The following is a 19,540-nucleotide window of genomic DNA, read 5'->3' on the forward strand; positions in this document are numbered from 1 at the left end:
TCAGCCACGTGTGAGGCACACCTGCCAGGATTGGAACAGAAAAAGTGCAATTTATTAGAAGAAAGGCTCTTTTATGCAGAGCGTTCTGTCTGTACGCTGCATTTATTTTGGCCACATTTGTGCACAATTTTTGAAAGCTTATGGATACAGACAAAATAAAGCAGCACTACTGGAATTCATGTTGGCTGACTGCCATTCTGGTATTTTGCAAAAGCAAATTATTAGCACCCTTTGGCTAGATAGCTGTTTCACGTAGGTACTAGATCTCACACTGCCTAGATTCCAGTGTCAAAGTGTTTATGCAGAATTCAGCCATAGCCCTCTGGATAGTTGCTTCACCCAGCCACCCCATCATCCTTCCTACCTCTTCTTGCTACAGTAGCAGGAGCTATAGTCTAAAAACTCTTGGTTATCAGTGACTGAAACTTCATTTGGCTCTTTATCTCCTGCAATGCTTAATCCTTAGTGTGGCAGGTGTATTGATTATAACTGATAAATCCTTAAAGACACACATGTAGTGTAATGTCTGTATCCCTGAGGCTTTGTTGCGCTTAGTCCTAAGCATGACAATCTCATACTACACAAAATCTAAAACCCAACATGCTCAGCCTTGCCTAGAGCCGTGCAAAAGCCCTGCTTTTATTTAAAAAAAAAAAAATCTTTATCTGCTGCCAGAAACACTAAGTGAATGAATTATCATAAAATATGGCCAGATACAGTCTTTAGCAGTGGGACTGCAATCACATTCTGTCCTGTGAACAAAGTGCCTGGTGAATACCTTTTGTGCTTAACCTCCCCCTCCCTCCCCCAGGGCTTTCTGTTGCTGTAGCTCAGTGCTTTTTAGATACTCTTCTTCTCAGATCCTCAGGTAGAGTCGTGTAGTTTCCTGCCTCTGTCCTTCACTGTGTGACCCCAGACTCTGTCCTTTATGGTTTATGCTGCTGCATGTCCAGAAAGAGGAGCACTTACCTTACTGGCTTGTAGTACCATTTACATTGGCTCACATACATGGACATGGCACTTGTCGTGTAACAGGAACTGGTATCGTGGCCCATGACTTTTGCCATTTTAACCTGTGGGATACAGTATGTGTGAGTCGTTAAGTCGTTTGTCTGTTTGCCAGTTGACAGTTGTAGACAGACAGCACCAATCCAAATCATTACCACCCACTGCACTCGCTGTCCACTGCAGGTGGAAATACCTTCTACATATGACAAATTACCAGCACATGTGACTCTGTGGATCAAGAAATGTTAAAATGCCCAGTTTGGAACATTTGGGGGAAAAAAAATCCAACTCTTGCCCATAATTTTTGGCATGTCAGCATGTGTGGTGAGGCTTCAGTATGTACCTGGTTGCCACCATATTTAACCTACCTAAAAGCTTACTGTTTAGCATTTACCCAGGCCACATGTTTTGTGTGCAATAGAGCAAATTCATTTTAATAATTTCATATTTACTTTTCTATTTGTTTTGCTTTCTTTTGACTAATTTGACTTTATTTTTTTACCTTCTCATTATGGCTCCTTTTCTTTTTAACCCCTTAACATGTCTTGGCCTGTTACTACAGGACACTTGGAGAGGCTGCCTGTTTTCTCCCTGATCCACTTAATAATTTCAGATTAGTAACATGAATCAAACCCAAATTCAATATATATATATATAATAGAAAAATGTTTTAGTTTAGAACGATGGGGAGGACGTAATACATACATTTAATAAAAGGGCACTTTGGGGGCAGTAAGTGCACTAAGACCCAAACGGGCAGCTGCTCAAGCTCCCTCCGCCCCTCTGTTAAATTAGTTTTTAACCATGGTCAGAATGAATATTGGAACACCAAGAGGAACTGAGATAGTTCCTTTAGATACAAGCAGGATTTATGTTTTCCCCGTACACCCAGTGCAGCTATGGAGGCATTATATGAACCAACCGCTGGTGTTTGTTGGGCAGACAAATCTGTTCTAAGCTGGGAGGTTCTGTAGGGAGTTTTACTGGTAGATGTTTGTTTGCATGGAGGCTTCCTGCTCACCCTGCAGATTCTCTGAATTTTATAAAGATGACGTGCACTCCCACTCACTCTCTCACACTCACTCACATGCTCAGTGAATTCTGGGTGAACCCCATTCGCTGTGACTTTGTTGGTATTCATCATCCACTGTGTGTCACTCTCCCGAATGTGTCACTCACTCAGAATGTCAGAGAAGAGTCGTAGAGGACGTTTGTGTAAAGCATGACTGTTTGAACTTGTGTCCAACAGCGTCACATGACTGTCCCTACATGACTCTTTTTGGCCTCTGAGATCATTTGTACTTGTGCTTCGTGTTGCTTCTGGCGGTCAGCAGGAGCTCATACAACATAAATGATTTTTTTTTCTGCTTGTGTAATGGCTGCACTTGCATAAGAGGCATGATCAGTCTTTTCCTGTCTTTATCTCAAGACAGAAAGCAGCAGCTGAAGAGCTCATTCTTCAACAAGGCACTTGGACCCCAACAGCATCATAAAATATCCTAAAAATAATGTACACTCATTATAAAACAACTATAGCCCACAGCTACATGTGAAACTCTGTCCCCGGTTCCTTAGTGCAGGTATGATTTAGAATTTGGTTTCTGTGGTAATTATAATACCATTATATTGGTTATATTACCATTCTAACTTATGCAACATCACAAAGACCACAGTGTTCTCTCATTAATAACACAACAAGCCTGTTAATCTACTAGCTATCTCTGCCTGTGACTGTACTATGTCAATCAAATCAACAAGCTGGACCTAAACATTTTGCAAATAAATTAACTTATCATCTTATCAATTAACTTCACATCTTAAATTAAATTTGCTGAAATATTTATATATAAAAAAAAATAATAATTTTCATAATATACATAAAAAAAACATTTTGGCCCAAGACCTCCTTGCAATATCTCTGCGGCCCCCTCCAATTGTGTAATTTGTGACCCAGTGTTGCCAATCAATCATGTTGTGTAAAACCCATAACAACTGAAAGACTGACGATTGCAGCAAAAAAAAAAAAAAAAAAAAAATGTGTAGTGTTAACAGCACAATGACCTGATGGCTGAAAAAGTCATGTGAACCAAGTATTAAAGAACAACAGCAGAAAGTAAATGATTTATAGCCATTATAGAGTCTTTCTAAAAATGCACACTTGCACCAAAAACCATTTAGGAAGCTAAAAGGGAGATTGTGAGACATTAATTCTAGAAGGAATAAAAGATAATGACCTTCAGTGGGAGTTCAGTGAAGGTTCTCTAGGCCTCTCTCTAGCTGCTCTTGCAAGCCAAGAACCATATAGGAACTTTATAATGCTTAATGCTTGAATTTGCAAATATAGGAATACTTTTATACAGATATAGAGCCTTTGCATTCTACTGGGGTCCTTTATGCCTGGTAGGGTTATGGGTTAATGTCTCACAGTCTTAATAATCAAGGTTTCTTTATAATTCTTGTATAACTTTTCAAAGGGCATAGAACCTTTAACCTTCTACTGAGGTTCTTAAACCTTTAATCATATCAAACCTAACATTGCACTATTAAATCCTAAGATGTTTTAATTAGCTATAGAACTGTTACTTGATTAATTTTTAATCAAATCATATCTAATATCTCATCATTTTTAAATTACAAAAATGTAGTTCTTTAATTTTTCCCATTTTCTAGCCAAGCCTTTTACCTCCTTAACCTTTCACCTTCTAGAAGGGTTTTAATCTTTAATTCTATCAGGCTGACTGTCCTTGTTTTAAAAATGAGTACATTAGTACATTGTATTGATCCTTTATGTTATACTGATAAATACAGATATTTATTTGAGGAATATTCCAGCTGGCATTGGGCGGAAGGCAGTATACACCCTGGATAGGCCACCAATCCATCACAGGGCAGACAGCCACAGACAGACACACAGACACATTCACTCACATACTCACACCTAAGGGCAATTTCAACCAATACCCAATTCACCTCAGCGTGCCGTCTTTGGACTGTGGGAGGAAACCCACGGGGAGAATGTGCAAACTTCACACAGAAAGACCCGGGTCACCCCAGCCGGGAATCGAACCCTGGCCGTCTTGCTGTGAGGCAACAGGGCTACCCACTGTGCCACCGTGCTGCCCATTGACTGTATATTGTCATACAAATTGTAATAGGTTAATAATGCTATAACACCCATTTAAAAAGAAATGAAGAGCAAAAAGAACAAAAAATCCAGTCTGGGCATCAGAAAAGACAAAAACACCAGAACCAACACTGGCTTCTGTTTGAACCTCACTACAAATCCTTGATTACTGTGGAAGACTGAGCCAATCCTATGGCAAGCACGACACAATTCATAATCCATAACAAAGAGGGTCTGATAGACAAAACAGGATTTCTTATGATCCAGGGTCAACAGTTGGGCTTTCTGCAGGAATCAGCAGGGATTCTGTAGGAAGGACAGTTTAGAAGCTGTACACCACTGCCGATAAACATACTGTATTTCTATATGCTCTAATGCATAATTTTAGATTTTTATACATTTATATGACTTGGATAAATGTACACAAATGTAGCCCAGATGAAAAGATTTATCATTCTAATGTTCAACCTGATTATTTGTTAATAGAGCCACTGCAGTTCTGAAGATGTACAATGTCCTTGGTGAATATTTCTTAGCTGCTATATAAATCACATATTCAATATTGGATATTTCTTTCTCTGCATTACTAGTTAAAAGGGCCACAGCAATTTCAACCTTCAGAAATCTGCAATATTGCCACTGTAATGCCTCGGACATTCTCTTCCCTATTTAATCAGCTGCCATGTATGTATATTTTATTTTGTCTCATATTTATGTTTTATTGTACTGCAGCTCTCTAATTCATCTTACTGTCTCTTTTTTCTATATGTAATGACTGTATTGATCTACAATCTATATTCTTCCACTATTAATACTATTTTCTGGTCACATTCTGTTATTTTTTTGAGTCATAAAGATCATTCAATCTCCTAATTGTGTAATTTAGCTTTTTTTTTAATCAGATACACAATTTCCAAATAGCAGCAGAGTTTTGCTTAAATTGTGTCTACAGAAAACAATATTGTAAAAATATTGGCACATTTCTTACATTACCATACAAATACACTAACACCACCCAAGCACCCACATAGTGTACCACATTAACCACTTGAAAACCATCTTACATAACAAGTCTAGCAACTGTCTAGCAACCAGTAAACAACACCAGGGCAACTGTCCAAAATGCCAAAGCAATCACCTTGAAACAGCATAGCAACTACTATAGCAGCTAACCAGCAACACCAATGTTACCACCTCTCAACACCATAGTATCCACACAACAACAGTGTCTGGTTAAAGAGGTGGGCAGGTCTGTGGTGAGTAACAGAAGAACCTGACTGCTGAACATCAATCAGTGTCAGGCCAGAAAGGTGGACAGTCATTGCAGAACTTGGAGAAAGGGATGGAGTTAGTTGGAGTCAGAGGGTAACAGACACAGAAGCACCCTGAGACAATGGCATCCATTGTTTTGAGACACCACCACCAGCATCTCAGTTTACAGTTACCTATATGCATGTCTGCAAATTTGCATCTGTAGCCTTATTAAAAGAGGAAACATTAATTATCAAACTACACAAAAATTAAACTAAACATGTAGAACATAATATAGAACTTGATCTTCCTCAATTATTTTGTTACATAACCTTTTTTGTCAGTACTTTTTTGCTGTTTCTTTCTATTTATGTTTTTCATTTATTTGCTTACTTATTTGTTCCATTACTGTAAATGATTACATTTGTCACTGTCTTTTTTCAGTTTTATGTTCTGCATTGAAAAATCCTTTTAACAGATTAGCCAAAGAAAAAAACCTGTGTGTAGTACCTTGATCTTAATGACTGATATCGTCTACAAAGCTGAGCAACTGCATGTTTTTGTATGTTCCAGTTTCATTATAGTGGCCACAATTTATCACAACAATAATAAACATCACCACATTGCTCACCTCTATTTGTGACTCTTCTCATTCATACTCCATTTACCAAAAGATCACAGTTCTCAGCACAGGATGAGCCTGTAAACAGAGGAATAAGACTAATGAGCAGCCATTTCATTATTTTAGTTGATGAGCACTGGAAGACGATGATGAATTAAAAAATGCAAAGTAGGCAAATTAAGTTACCAGACAGATGATTCTCATTTGTTGGTTGTTATCCGCATCATCAACAGTGTGTTCATGTGTGGGACCCTCATCAGACAGAAAGCACTCGGAGGAAACCTGAACTGCCTGATTCTGTCCGGGTCATAGCCAGCACACATTAGCCAGAATGTCACCTATATCAGTGTGGGGGAGAGAGGTACCCTGCCATGCTTTAAAGCCGCTGAGAGCATATTATAGGCAATTAGAGACTACTCTCCCGGTCCCACACGGATTGAGAATGGCACTGCCGGGACTCAAACCCGGCACTAGAGAAAATGCAGGTTGAGCCCATCAGCACTTCCCAGAACACGACACACATAGCTGAAGTGAGATCACTCTTATTAACATGACTAAGAGGAGGAGCTTGTCAGTAAAGATGGTCACGAAGAAGAAGAGAACAAGGAGACATTCAGATCTATAGGAATGATGAAACTTCAGGAAATCTGCGGATTTCCATACTAAATACATTAACAGGGTACAACAGAACCACCGATTTTTTATTTCCCTCATCCTGTTCGGGTTTATAAATGTAAAACTGTGCTTTATTTTATATCCTCAGGGTTTTAGGTATTAGGATGCTTAAAGTAAAGTACAAAGGTCATATTCCTTAACTTAACTAGTATTTATATTATTTTGCATAATACAATGATTCTAATTTGGTGTAATTAAACAGGTTCTAGGTAAAGTATATGTAATTATCCTGTTGAAAAAAATTGGTAATTTTTTTTTTTACCTTGGTTGTTGGGGTTTATAACGATATCTTTAAAATATAGTCACTTCTGCTCATGCCTAATGTTCTCCAATTGTGCGCATGGACTGATATTGTTAAAATCTCCTCTGCAAAAATCTAAATTGATTAATTAATCTTATAATGTTCACAAAGTCATACATTTCTTCATCTTCTCAGTATGGATAGTATCATCCATTCAAGATGTGAAAAGGAGGGTCCTGGTTCTCCAACTAGAACAAACTTATCTGTAGAATAAACTTGGAAAATGAAATGAATCTATTTGGAAATTGATCTGAAATGTCATTAAAACTTTGTTATAGACCTTCACAATACCTACTTTTTTCCAACTGCTCAAATGCAAGCAATAAAAGTTCTTGATGTCCTGAGTTCTTGATGTTTCTGAATGCAGTTCTTTTAGGCTCTGGAAGACTGCAAGTGGTCTCATAAATATTCATATCCTACATTGTGGTGCCCCCCTTCCAATTGTCCCATTTATTTTCAGATGGTGCACTCTGAATCACTGTATTTAGATGATGAGACATGCAGTGTCATGTCTAACAATGGAAATCAACCAGAAACAAGATAGGAAAAAAGGGGGTAGTCAGAGAGGCTCAAAAAAAGCCCCATATTAACAAAGAAAAACACATTTTCACAGAGAGGGAAGTTAAACTCTTGTGAACTCTTGGGATGTTTTAATTAAATACACATGCAATTGATAATACATTTTGCTCAGGATCATTTACTCATACAACCATAGGTTGTCAGCACAACAATCACTCTTCTGCAACACGGACTGATTGCTAAGCATTTTTATGTACTAATTTGTCTTTTTATTTATTTAATTTTATAACTGTCTTTCTGTCTGGAATGCAAGCATCAGTGTTCCCCAAACTATTTACATATTAATGATGTTTCATTTTATGCCAGAATACATTTTTAATTCTAATGGAAAAGTTATAATTAAATTATCTTCAAACAAGTGCTCTCACTCAACAACCGAATGTTTGTGAATGTTTCATAGGCGTCATATTCAACAAAAGTTTCACCCTGAGAGTGTGGAAAATACAGTGTTTACAACCTTATTACATGACAACATAAAACTTATTGTGGTGTACAGTGAATAGGTCGAACTGTAATACAGTGATGAACAATATAAAATATTTCATATAAAAAAAGTATATTATGAAAACACTTACATTAAAAAAGGTTTTATAAAAGCAATGCCTACCACCAGGCTATACTTACTTTAGGACTAAAGTAACAGAATTTAAAATGTATATACTGTAAAATACACACATAAATTTAACATTTCTGTAGCTGTGTGCACTACTTAAGTGTTTAAGTGTTCAAGTGTGCCATCTCATGTGGTCAAGCAGGTCAGGGCATCACTGTGGCTTGTGATCAGTCCTGCATCCCCTTCATGTGCTGTATTACACTGTCCTGAAAAACAACACCACCACAATGAACAGATGTGGTAGAAGTAGGGTTGGACAATAATTTTTAATCAATACATATTGTGATACATATTGTGATGTTCCAATAACGGTGATACATTTTTTAAAACAATATTTCACATTTTTTAAACAATCACTCAGAACCCGCCCAAGGCCCACATTAAGTTTTGAACTCAAAAAAGCAGTAAGCATTGCAGCTAATCTGCTCTACGACTGAGGAGGCCAGCTCGCTAGTCAGAGCTTTATAACAAGTCATGAGCTCTCTAGCCAAATAGTATTAATAAATATATAAAAAAAATAACCATCAAAAAATAAACATCCTTTTTTTTTTTTAAATGCATTTGGACTTTGCTAAGTAAATAGTTCTTATTCACCCACAGGTTTCAGAAATCTTCTCTTCTCTTTATTTTTAAAAGACAAACAGTTTGAAAGCACAGAAAGTCGTGTAAAGCCAGGATCAGGAGTAGAGGAGAGGTGAATAATTGATCTTTAGAGGATGCAGTTGTTACTAGCACTGCACTGGTAATTATTTATCACTCATTAAAACAAGCAGCGAAATTCTCTCAGAAGTGCAGGTTTGATTATTTTAATTGCGTTTGTAAGAGGAGATATTTTATAATTTAATAATTTAAAGAGGATGAAAAGTGGTCCAGATTGTATTGCTCTGCAGTACAAAAAAGTATTTTTTGACACTTTTTCTGACATAATATGTGCATTCTGAGAAAGGTGAATAACACTTATTTATTTGGTGGTGTATGATGCAGCAAGCAATTGGAGAAACTAGACCTCACACAAAGACAAATTAACATAGCTGTGGGCAGTTTCATTTCAGACTGACATGAATTTAGGTGGATATTTAATGAAACAAATTCAAATGTGTGGGACTTGACAGTCAGTCAGGACGAAAACTCTCCTGGTCGTCAAATGGCCTAAAAGAAAATGCAAGAAGTAAAATGCATTTTTATTCTCTTTTGGAAATGTAATTGAAACTAATTGACTACCAGTATTCCCTTTCTATCATGAACATAATAAAAATACTAAATACAACTTAAACAGAAACATGAGGACAGTATGGAAAATTTTAATCACTTTGTTTCTGTTATTTTACTTTATGAACCCAAGATACTTTATGTTTTTTATCTTGATATTTTTTACCAAAATATGCTTTGTATTCAGAAAAACAATGATTTTAAAAGTAAAGCTTAAGAAAGTAAAGATTTTATGATTTTTATTCATTATATTTCGACAAGTCCAGATTTACTTACATTTTGTTTTTAATTTCTATTACAATTACAATCATGATTCTGATTTTCAGTAATGTTTCTTATGAAACATAAAAAACGTTTTATGTAATGCTAGAATAGAAATCCCCAAGGTTTAGTCGTATAAAATGAAGCAGAAAATGTACAAAAATCCTGTCCTGTTAAGAGGTTAAAACATGTTTGCAGGAAGAATGGGACAAAATAACAACAGAAACAATTCATCGCTTGGCATCATCTGTGCCAAAACCTCTGTGTTGTTTTGTGAATAGGAATGAGAAATGTTTTGCTCATACGTTTTTGGAATGTGTAGCAGATCTGACAAGCAGAAATGTATGTGCTGTTATTAACAAATAAAATGAAGTTTACTTGACAAAACATTACATATCTTGGGTTTATACTTTACACTGCTTGCAATGAAATAAAAATCAAAATAAATGTAAGAAAAACTTAATTTTATTTTCATTCTGCATTTTCTGATTTGGGGTTCTTTATTATAATTGTTTAGCAATAAATTACATATTAAGTATTTCCCACCCCTGATTCAGTGAGCCGTTAGAGCCTCCATGCTCTCAGATTCTCCAGGTTCAGTGACCAGAGCAGCATTCTGCTTCAGATCGGCTCAATCGCTTCAGCAGTCTGAGAGAGTCTGAGGCACGGAGTAGCGCTACGTAGGCGTGATTCATTGCGCTTTCATAGAGCGAAATGAAAGAATCATGAGCAAGGTGAGGCACTGTAAAATTGATTTGTGAATTCAAGCTCCTACCTTGGTGCTGTGATTTTGAGTGCTGCGATTTCAATAGCTATAAAAAAACACATAAAAGCAAATAATGAAACAATAGAGACTGATGCAAATCCCAGAGAGTGGATAATAATGATATTAAACTGAAAGTGATCATTTAATTCTGCATTAAATGAACATAACTGCTCTACCTCTGCGATATATTTATCCAGCTTCTCCAGTTGTTCATGCTGGGCTGTCTGGAGCTGTTCAATCTCTTTAGACTGGCCCATGGCAAGCTGTCAATCAGTGTCAAATAGCTTATTTAACATAATTAATAAGGCAAGATATAGCCTTGGATATTTACTGTGTAGGATTAGAACACCATACCCTCTTTCTTTCTGTGAGAAATTTTCTGGTGTTGTTGCTGTTCAGTTCTCGAACTCTCCTGAGACACAAAGAGAGACACAAAGCCAACAAAACAAACAAAAAAAAAAGGAGAGAGAGAAGAACAGAATCACACTGGACTCTCTCCCACACTATTACTCTACATCAGCACAGAGTACATTGTGCTAACCCATTTATGGCCATTTGTGTTCACTTGTTTATGGCACTCATGTACTTAACCCAGGAAAACAGATGGATTTACCACAGATAAACTTTGTTGTGGCTGCTTTTTCCGTAATGGAGCCATTACCGTTCTCGTTCTGCCTTGTTTTTGATGCTTTTGTCCTGGCTGATAGCTCTGCCGTTCGCCATTGAAGACTTTGCTTGGTTGGCCCTCATCTCTTTACACTGTCTGGAAGAAAGCACAAACGAGCAAAGAGACAGGACTATTTATTAAATCAGGAGTAATATCTGAAATGGATGTGATATCAACTCGCCTTAGGATATTCAATTCCTATTAAAATTAGTTGTTAAGTTTATGGATAATGTTTATAGCCTGTCTCTACAAGATATATGGAAGCCTGTGATAAGGGAGGGAAGGGGGTTTCAGGAAATAAAACATACCATGATATTATAACATACGCCGACCACCTGAGACAACAGACTATGAATTTTATTATTGAAGGAATTGAGTATATTTATATTTTTAATGAAGAAAAAATAAACGATGATGCAGAACTCCGAATAGAGAGGATATCAAACGCCTGGATGGTGCGAGATCCGGAAGGCACGCTTGTGTTGTCATAAAACAAGCGCAGACAGCACAACCCGAGCAGAATCCCTCAGTAAAGACAGTGACCTAAGGCTATTATTTGGCACAGTGGGGAGGCATAAGGCCATTTGTGAGCTTGTGAATAAATGAAGCAACACAAAGCTACATCCTACACACGATGCATCCACACTATTAGTCCGTCTATGTACGGATGCAAAACTGGCACTGGAGTGTTTTAATATCCATAACTATATCTGCATCCAGCTTAAGCGACAAACTTTGATGATACTTGTGCAATATATGTATACATTCTTGAAACCATGAGAATACAAAACTCAGATTGTGGCCGCCAAAGACCAAAAGAAACAAAAAACAAACAACAACAGAGTCTACAGTAGATTCAGGGCCAGTTCGGGTCAGAACAGCATGTTCTACTGTTTGTTTTCTCAAGTTGTTTTTTAGACTGAAAAAGTGTGTTAAAATAGTGCTAGAAGAAGAAAAACTGTACATGTAGGCCTGTCACAATAAATCATTTTCTGGCCAATATTCTGTATTGTCCCAGATATTATTGTGATAAAAATGCTATTAAATAACAATAATATTGCTCATAATATCAATCAAATCCTTTTAAAAAACAGCCAACATATATCATATATTGAGACACTAGGATTGGAATAAATATACTATTCTAAATACATAATACATAAATATAATGAATCAACAGTTTTTAAGTGCCATATTAGCCAGCTGATGCTAATGGACTGTCCTTTTCTAAGTAAAAATAATGGACAATATTGAATCATGATCATATATTGTTCAATAAGCGTAATGCTAAAAGTGATTATTAGGCCTAAGCATATTATTATTATGATATTACCTATTGCTTAATGTTAAATAAATCAATAGTGAAATGGTGAAATTGTGGGCTTATAGTTAAATGTGCTAAATGTTTAATAAATGAATAGTGAAATAGTTGGCTAATAGTCACCTAATAGTTAAATGCTAAATAAATCGAGACATAGTTGGCTAATAGTTAAAAGTTAAATAAATTATTAGTAAAATTGTGAAATAGTTGGCTAATAGTTAAATGCTAAATGTTAAATAAATTAATAGTAAATTATTGAAATAGCTGGCTAATAGTTAAATGCTAAACATTAAATAAGTAGTAGTGAAATAGTTGGCTTATTGTAGTGCAATATTGTTTGTTTTGCAATATTGTATACTTTTTCCAAAACATTGATTTTAATTTCATTTAATTGATTTTACCTTAATTTCACTGGTGCCAGACAGTGGTTTATTTTGTGTTGTGTTTAGTGTTGTACTTAGTCTTCAGATGTTTTGAAAAGCAAGACAATTTTTTACTCAGATTTGATGCATGTTTTTCATACTACGACAGTTTTCTTAAAAATGTATTTAAAAAAAAAAATGGCTGTATATTATTTTGTATGTAGTACTGCAACATATCACAATATACTGTATGCACTCTGAACTGTAGCGGCAGTACACAGTTCTAATAATACCACTGAGATGGCGTTTCTGCAAAATTGAATCCTACAGTAAAAGAGCTTCATGCTGGGTCATCACAGTCTGATCCTGAACTTCTTCACACTGATATCTCAGTATGCTTAAATGTGAAGAGCTCACCGCTCGTGAAGGTGCGTAAGCTGCTGCGTCTGCTGTTCCTGTGTCATTAGCATGAGCTTTCGGAGCTGCTCGCACTGCTGCAGAACATGCTGATCTCTCAGCTCCTGGATCTCAGCACTGTGGGCCTTCATCATTTCAGCCCACTCGCGGGCATGGGCAGCAGCCGCATCTTTAACCTGTCGTTAGAGTAAAGAAAAGAGGGGAATGGAAGCTGCAGTCACACTGCTGTCTTACTGAGAACACCCTGAGTAACGCCGCGTAAAGCTCAGAGAGTGAAGCGCTCTGGAGACGGAGCAACAAACAGAATTCCTCACCTTTGTTTTGTGGTCTGCGGTTATAGTCTTCATCTTCATTTCGATTTCTCTTCCCATTTCACAGCAGTTACTTTCACTGAGGTTGCATGAAAAATGAAAAAGAGAACTGGTTCTGTTCCGCACACAAAACAAGATTAAAAATACATTCTGTTGAAAAATCATGAGTCCACGGCCTTCATTTTTCACTTTCCCTTTACTCTTACCATAAGTGTATGTTTTTTATAACCAGATTATATTTCACTTTCCATGACTCACAGCCCTCCTCTGTGCATGTCTGTGTGTGTGTGTGTGTGTGTGTGTGTGTAGGCTGTATTCATGAGGTGTGTCACCTAGACCATACCTGACTTTCTTCTTGTTTTTTTCCAGCTGCTTTTCCAGCACACGCTTTTCTTTTTCGTGCTGCACAACAACCTTGTCCATTTGAGTGCAATGAGACCTCTGCAATGCAGTGTGTGCCTGTACGTGAAGGAACAACATCATTGCATTAAGAGTTCACTACTCCTGCCCCGCAGGCTCGGGCTCCCGACACTACATCTTGTAAATGGCAATTACGAAACGCAGCAACAAAGTGCCCATAATCAAATTACCACACTCGAGAAAATCAAAGACCTCACTTGCCTTCGTCTGCTTCTTCTTCAGTGCATTAAGCTCCTTCACCTGCTTCTTAGCCAGCTTTAGATATTCCTGAACCATTAAAAAAAAAAAAAAAAATATATATATATATATATATATATATATATATATATATATATATATATATATATATATATTATCAAGAACGAAATTTAAAATGATAGACTAATACATTATTTAACATTGACCAATACACACAGTTCAGTACAAAGAAGAAAGAAGAAAAGAGAAAGTTGGGCAGTATTTACATCTTTAATCACAATCAAACCAATCTTTAAAAATAATAAATGAGCAAATATTTACAGGGATGCATAATCAAAACCAAGAAAGTACACAAATAAAAAGTTTGTTCAGTTCAAAAAAGTCACAAAACACAGTTTGCTCACAAAGTCACAAAACTAAGTGAACACTGTGCACAATTTTCTTAAACCTTGGGGTCCCACAGACTCATTTAGAGTCCAAACTCACACCTTGTCTTTCAGAAATTAATTCCTCAGCAATGCCTCAACATACAAGCTCAATTAGAAAGAGAGAAACTTACGGTTTCTAAAAATAGTAGCAGTATGACTGCAATTTGATGGAGCGCCTGCATATAATTAATTTTGAAATACACCAAAAAATAGATGCTACTTCAAAATCCAGGGAACATCATATTAAAGTTCAGGGAATATCGCGTCTATTTAAATCCTATTTTAAAAACAGAACTGTGATCGGAGGCATATCTTTACAAGACAGAACCTACCGTTTCTAAAAATAGCAGCATCATCCTGATTTGATGAAGCATCTGTGTCAAAATCACACAGCTTCACACAATTCTGTTGAGACTTACATTTCAAATGAAGACATATTTGAGTGAAAAATAACAATATCTGACATGTAACTGTTTACCATAAATACTTTAGAATATTTAAAATAATGAAAGTAGTTCAGACTCCCAAAATTGGGTTGGAGCCCAACTACTATCTGTCTGACAACTGTGAAGTCTTGAGAGAGGGAAGATGCTAGTTAGCATTAGCATAGACAACCTGTCACCACACAACACGTTTATGTCTGGCTGTTTAGGTGACAGATCATCACAGATGTATCACAGATGCAGCCCAGCAGTACTGCTTGTTAAACAAATAACAATTTATATTTATTAACTTCTGTTCTTACTGCATGCATTTCCACAAGTGCATCTCTACAGCTGTAATCAGAAAAGCTAAAGTATATATTAATACAAACACCTTCACAGCAGAGACTATGCTCTACAATGAAAATGCGTGTAATTACATAAATTATAACTACTTATATCTTAGTGTATCAGCTAATTATATACATTAGTATATAATAAGTTTCTACATTTGTTTTTACAAAAGCTACATTAATACGTAAAATGTGTAATCAGTGAGTACATCACAAAGTTTTGCCCTGATTATTAATGACTAAGTAATAGTAATACAACAGATTATGTCGCGTTTAGATAAGTCTTAGATAAGTTATATCACCTACAGTCTGCATTCCAACTAACTGAGACTCAATCACCCATGTTTCATAGCTACTGTGGGTCAAAGCATTCCCCCCCATTTAACATTTTAAATAGAACTTTTTTTATTATTATTATTATTATTAGCGTTATACCACCCAACCCTAACAATAACAAAAATATATCTTTTTTGTGGCCCCACCTTACAATAAATGCCTCTAATAACTTTATAGTTACAAATGACCAGATCATGCAACAATAATGTAACTATTGGTAATGTATATCCTTATGTAGTTAACTATTTAAATTAATCAATCTTTTTCATTTTGACTCTCTAAGCATTTCCAGAAGTACATCTCTACAGTTCCAATAGTTCATATTATTATACATATATAACTACACAGAAGAGAATATGCTGTTACAGCTGTAAATATACACAATGTAATGTAGTGTAAATATACTTAATATAATTATAAACATAAGTAAAAAATAGCTGATGAGTTTCTTTGATTTTACCAAATTGAAAACCTGTGGAATTTAATTAAGAGGAAGATGGACGATCGGAAGCCATCAAACCAAACTGAACTGCTTGCATTTTTGCACCAGGAGTATCATAAAGATATCCAAAATCAGTGTGTAAGACTGGTGGAGGAGAACATGCTAAGATGCATGAAAACTGTGAATAAAACAAGGGTTATTCCACCAAATATTGATTTCTGAACTCTTAAAACTTAATGAATATTAAATTGTTTTCTTTTCATTATTTGAGGTCTGAAAGCTCTGCATATTTGGATATTTTAGTCATTTCTCATTTTCTGCAAATAAATGCTCTAAATGACAATATTTTTTATTTGGAATTTGGGAGAAATGTTGTCTGTAGTTTATAGAATAAAACAACAATGTTTATTTTACTCAAACATACCTATACCTATAAATAGCAAAATCTGAGGAACATCCAGAAACATGTTTTTTTCCAGAGCTCTATATATACATTATTATGTAACTACACAGTATAGGAGACTAGTGTTACTATTAGAGATGATTAGAATTAGAGTATTAGTTTGTAAATTCTATTTACCTTCATCTGTTTCAGGTCTTCAACTGTGACTTGAGGCATGGTAGTGTCAGTATCTAAAGGTAAAAAAAATAGAAAATAAAGCAATTATGTCAGTTGTAAGTTGTGTTTTTCTACTGTCAACTTAGAAAAAGTGAAGGAATATGTAAGGAAGGGTATACAGAGCTACAGGAAGCCACGGGTAATACAGATAGTTCTACAAAATATGCTTTTCAAGTCTGCTGATGCAACTTTAAATGTATAAACAGACACAATGTGCCCTCTTTTTACCCTTTTTAGGGAAAGTGCTGGCATTCTGTCCCGATGACGTGCTGCGTGTCTCCAGACTCCTCTGAGGTGACAGTGACTTCACCTGGTTCGCTTTTCCCTTCTTACTCCGCTTGCAACTGTCATTCGGCACATCAGCTATCTCCCACTGAACAAACCAACCAAAACAATCCTTCTCAAAAATGGGAAAATGGGATTTACATGTTTGGAAAGACTGCACATGTCCATATTTAAACCTACCATCAATCATTTGAACATACCGTGCCATAAATAATTGGACAGTGATTGTTTCTGTCTGCATGTTTGATGTAAAATGAAAAATAAAGAGGTTAAAGTCAGAGAATGCCAGCTTTATTCTGAGGGACCTCTGGTTTACATGCAGCCCTCTATTTCAAGGGATCCCAGCTGAACTGCAGAAATCAATATAATCTTTAAAGCATAATGAAACTTAGTCATTTGTAACTAATGTCTACATGAAATCTGTGATCCACACACATCAGCAGATGCTGGCCATTTTCCCTGCTCATGCTCTGCTGACCCTCTAATGCAGCCATTTTTAGTTCCTACTAGTTTTGGAGCTGTTCGTATTGTTGCGTTCAGTCTCGTCCTTGGTGATAAAAACATAAAACTGACAGGAACTGGCTAACACCTTTCTGAGCACTTTAACATTCCACTGTTTGGCCCTGAAAAGCTTCACAGTTTCCTAAATACAGTGTTTTGAGATGTTGTTCTGTGGCAAGGTGAAGAATCATCCACCAAACCTGAGGCGATTGGTTCAGTCTGAGCATGCAAGAAGTCTCTGTGCATTAGAGATAGATTTTTGTTTGCTGAAATGGAGACTGAACACAATGAAACATTTGGTAGAAGGCTGAATACATAACATGATTCTTACACTGTTTTTCCACCTTTTCCTACCACTAAAATACATTTGCCTTGCTTTTCAAATAAAACACATTTGCAAAACTACAATTAAACAATATGTATGGGATACTTATTGTTTTCAATCCAGACAGCCAAACAAATCACAATACGTTTACCTTAAAAGTAGTATTACTGTAATCATGAATTTATTTCTGCAGTGCTACTCTAGTCAAACATTTAGCTACCTCAGCAGTGTACTTTTAGTCATCAATGTACCTCAACAGTGCTACTCTAATTATAAATGTACCTCAGTAGTGCTCCTAGTGACACAGTGACATTTACACAGAGAAAGGCAGCCACAACAATTGTAAAGCTTATTTTGCTAGCTAACATCACTATCTCAGCCCTGTACAGGTTGTACCTTTCAATCATTAGTTTTTTTCCCCACCTGAGTATTTGCCATTACACATTACCAGTCTTCCTTATATATTTGTATCTTTTAAATTTTCATTTTTTCCCCCAATTTACCCAAATCAGTTAACCGCATTGCTCAATCGGACTCCCTCTATTACTTGCAATGTTCTTTTCAAATCCCCCCCGATGCAGCGTTACAAGTTAGTCAACATGCTCAGAGGAAAGCACTGGATCCCCAGCTAACAGAGGTCTGCGCTGACAAGCATCACAATGGGAGGTATATATATATATATATATATATATATATATATTTATTTATATAATTATATATATATATATATATATATATATATATATATATATATATATATATATATATATATATAATTTTTAGCAGTCTCCTCCTGTAAACGATACGGTCCACTTTCCCTTTGTGCTCTCCTGCAGTGAACCATCACCATCACGCCACACTCTTTCCACTGTTTTTGTCTAATGTTTCATTCATTTAGTGAGCTAATGCTGTCCAGTGTTTAAACTGGAGTCAGAGAGGCTAGCTCTGCTTCCACTGGTCAGTCTGTGCGTTGATATTAATGCTAGTGTGCTAGACTAAGTTCTGTCTGTATGTGTATCAGATAATGCTCCTACAGCTAAAGTGGGAGGATTGTTTGATAAAAATATGTAAAAAAAATGGCCCAACAGTTCAGTATCTTATGATCTAAACAGAAAAGCTGTTTAAAATATACATAATAGTTTGTATGTCTGGTTTAAATCTAATTGATACTATATCTTCTGATATGATCCACTCACCCCTGGGAACTCCTCCATTATTTAGTTCATAGCTGTTGTTTTTTAAGGGGGGTTGGTGGGGCTGGGTGCGTTGGGTTCTCAGCACCCCTAAACCTCTGATCCTAGAATCCCCCCTGCAGAACACTGAGAATCTATGGTTTATATCTTGCTTGTTAGATGCAGCAATACATCACAGCTGGCCAAGAGCCAAACAACCACAGCATGACACTACAGACAATATAAAATAAAATAAAAAATGCAGTGTTTCATGTATTTCTTCTGACTTTATATTTGATTGATTTTTATCATTTATCTTTGCTATTTAAGCTTTTCAGGTCAAGATAAATAACCTGGTACAAAATCCAGTGACCTTAAACAATACAAAATTCAGCAGCAACTTGAAAAATTTATATATTTAATTTTTTTTTTTAAAAGTTGGATATTGTAAAAAAAAAAAAAATTGTTATGTATCAATGGAAACATCTAAACTTTAGAAACTGATGCAAAATAAAATATATATTTACAAAACTTTTGTCTGTAGTAAAGCAG

General features: G+C 36.0%; 1 protein-coding gene across 6 annotated transcripts in view; it reads right to left on the bottom strand.

Annotated features, from left to right (window-relative positions):
- Nucleotides 1-7,599: 7,599 nt before the first annotated feature.
- The window catches only part of LOC103033015 (1-phosphatidylinositol 4,5-bisphosphate phosphodiesterase beta-4), a 57,691-nt gene continuing 45,750 nt past the window's right edge, over nucleotides 7,600-19,540 (bottom strand). For 4 of the 6 annotated variants that reach the window (XM_022673054.2, XM_022673055.2, XM_007257438.4 and 1 more), the window contains 11 exons: nucleotides 16,934-17,078; nucleotides 16,667-16,719; nucleotides 14,109-14,174; nucleotides 13,831-13,946; nucleotides 13,491-13,566; nucleotides 13,177-13,352; nucleotides 11,071-11,172; nucleotides 10,764-10,821; nucleotides 10,586-10,672; nucleotides 10,419-10,455; nucleotides 7,600-8,379 (listed from right to left, as the gene is read on the bottom strand). In XM_022673054.2, the coding sequence (XP_022528775.2) occupies nucleotides 8,300-8,379; nucleotides 10,419-10,455; nucleotides 10,586-10,672; nucleotides 10,764-10,821; nucleotides 11,071-11,172; nucleotides 13,177-13,352; nucleotides 13,491-13,566; nucleotides 13,831-13,946; nucleotides 14,109-14,174; nucleotides 16,667-16,719; nucleotides 16,934-17,078 (996 nt within the window). In that variant the 3' untranslated portion in view covers nucleotides 7,600-8,299. Of the gene's footprint in view, nucleotides 8,380-10,418; nucleotides 10,456-10,585; nucleotides 10,673-10,763; nucleotides 10,822-11,022; nucleotides 11,173-13,176; nucleotides 13,353-13,490; nucleotides 13,567-13,830; nucleotides 13,947-14,108; nucleotides 14,175-16,666; nucleotides 16,720-16,933; nucleotides 17,079-19,540 lie in introns of those variants that run through there. The other 2 variants (XR_002650360.2, XM_022673056.2) reach the window with 2 other exon arrangements.

This window comes from Astyanax mexicanus, chromosome 14 (assembly GCF_023375975.1).
Source record: "Astyanax mexicanus isolate ESR-SI-001 chromosome 14, AstMex3_surface, whole genome shotgun sequence".
Lineage (NCBI taxonomy): Eukaryota > Metazoa > Chordata > Actinopteri > Characiformes > Acestrorhamphidae > Astyanax > Astyanax mexicanus.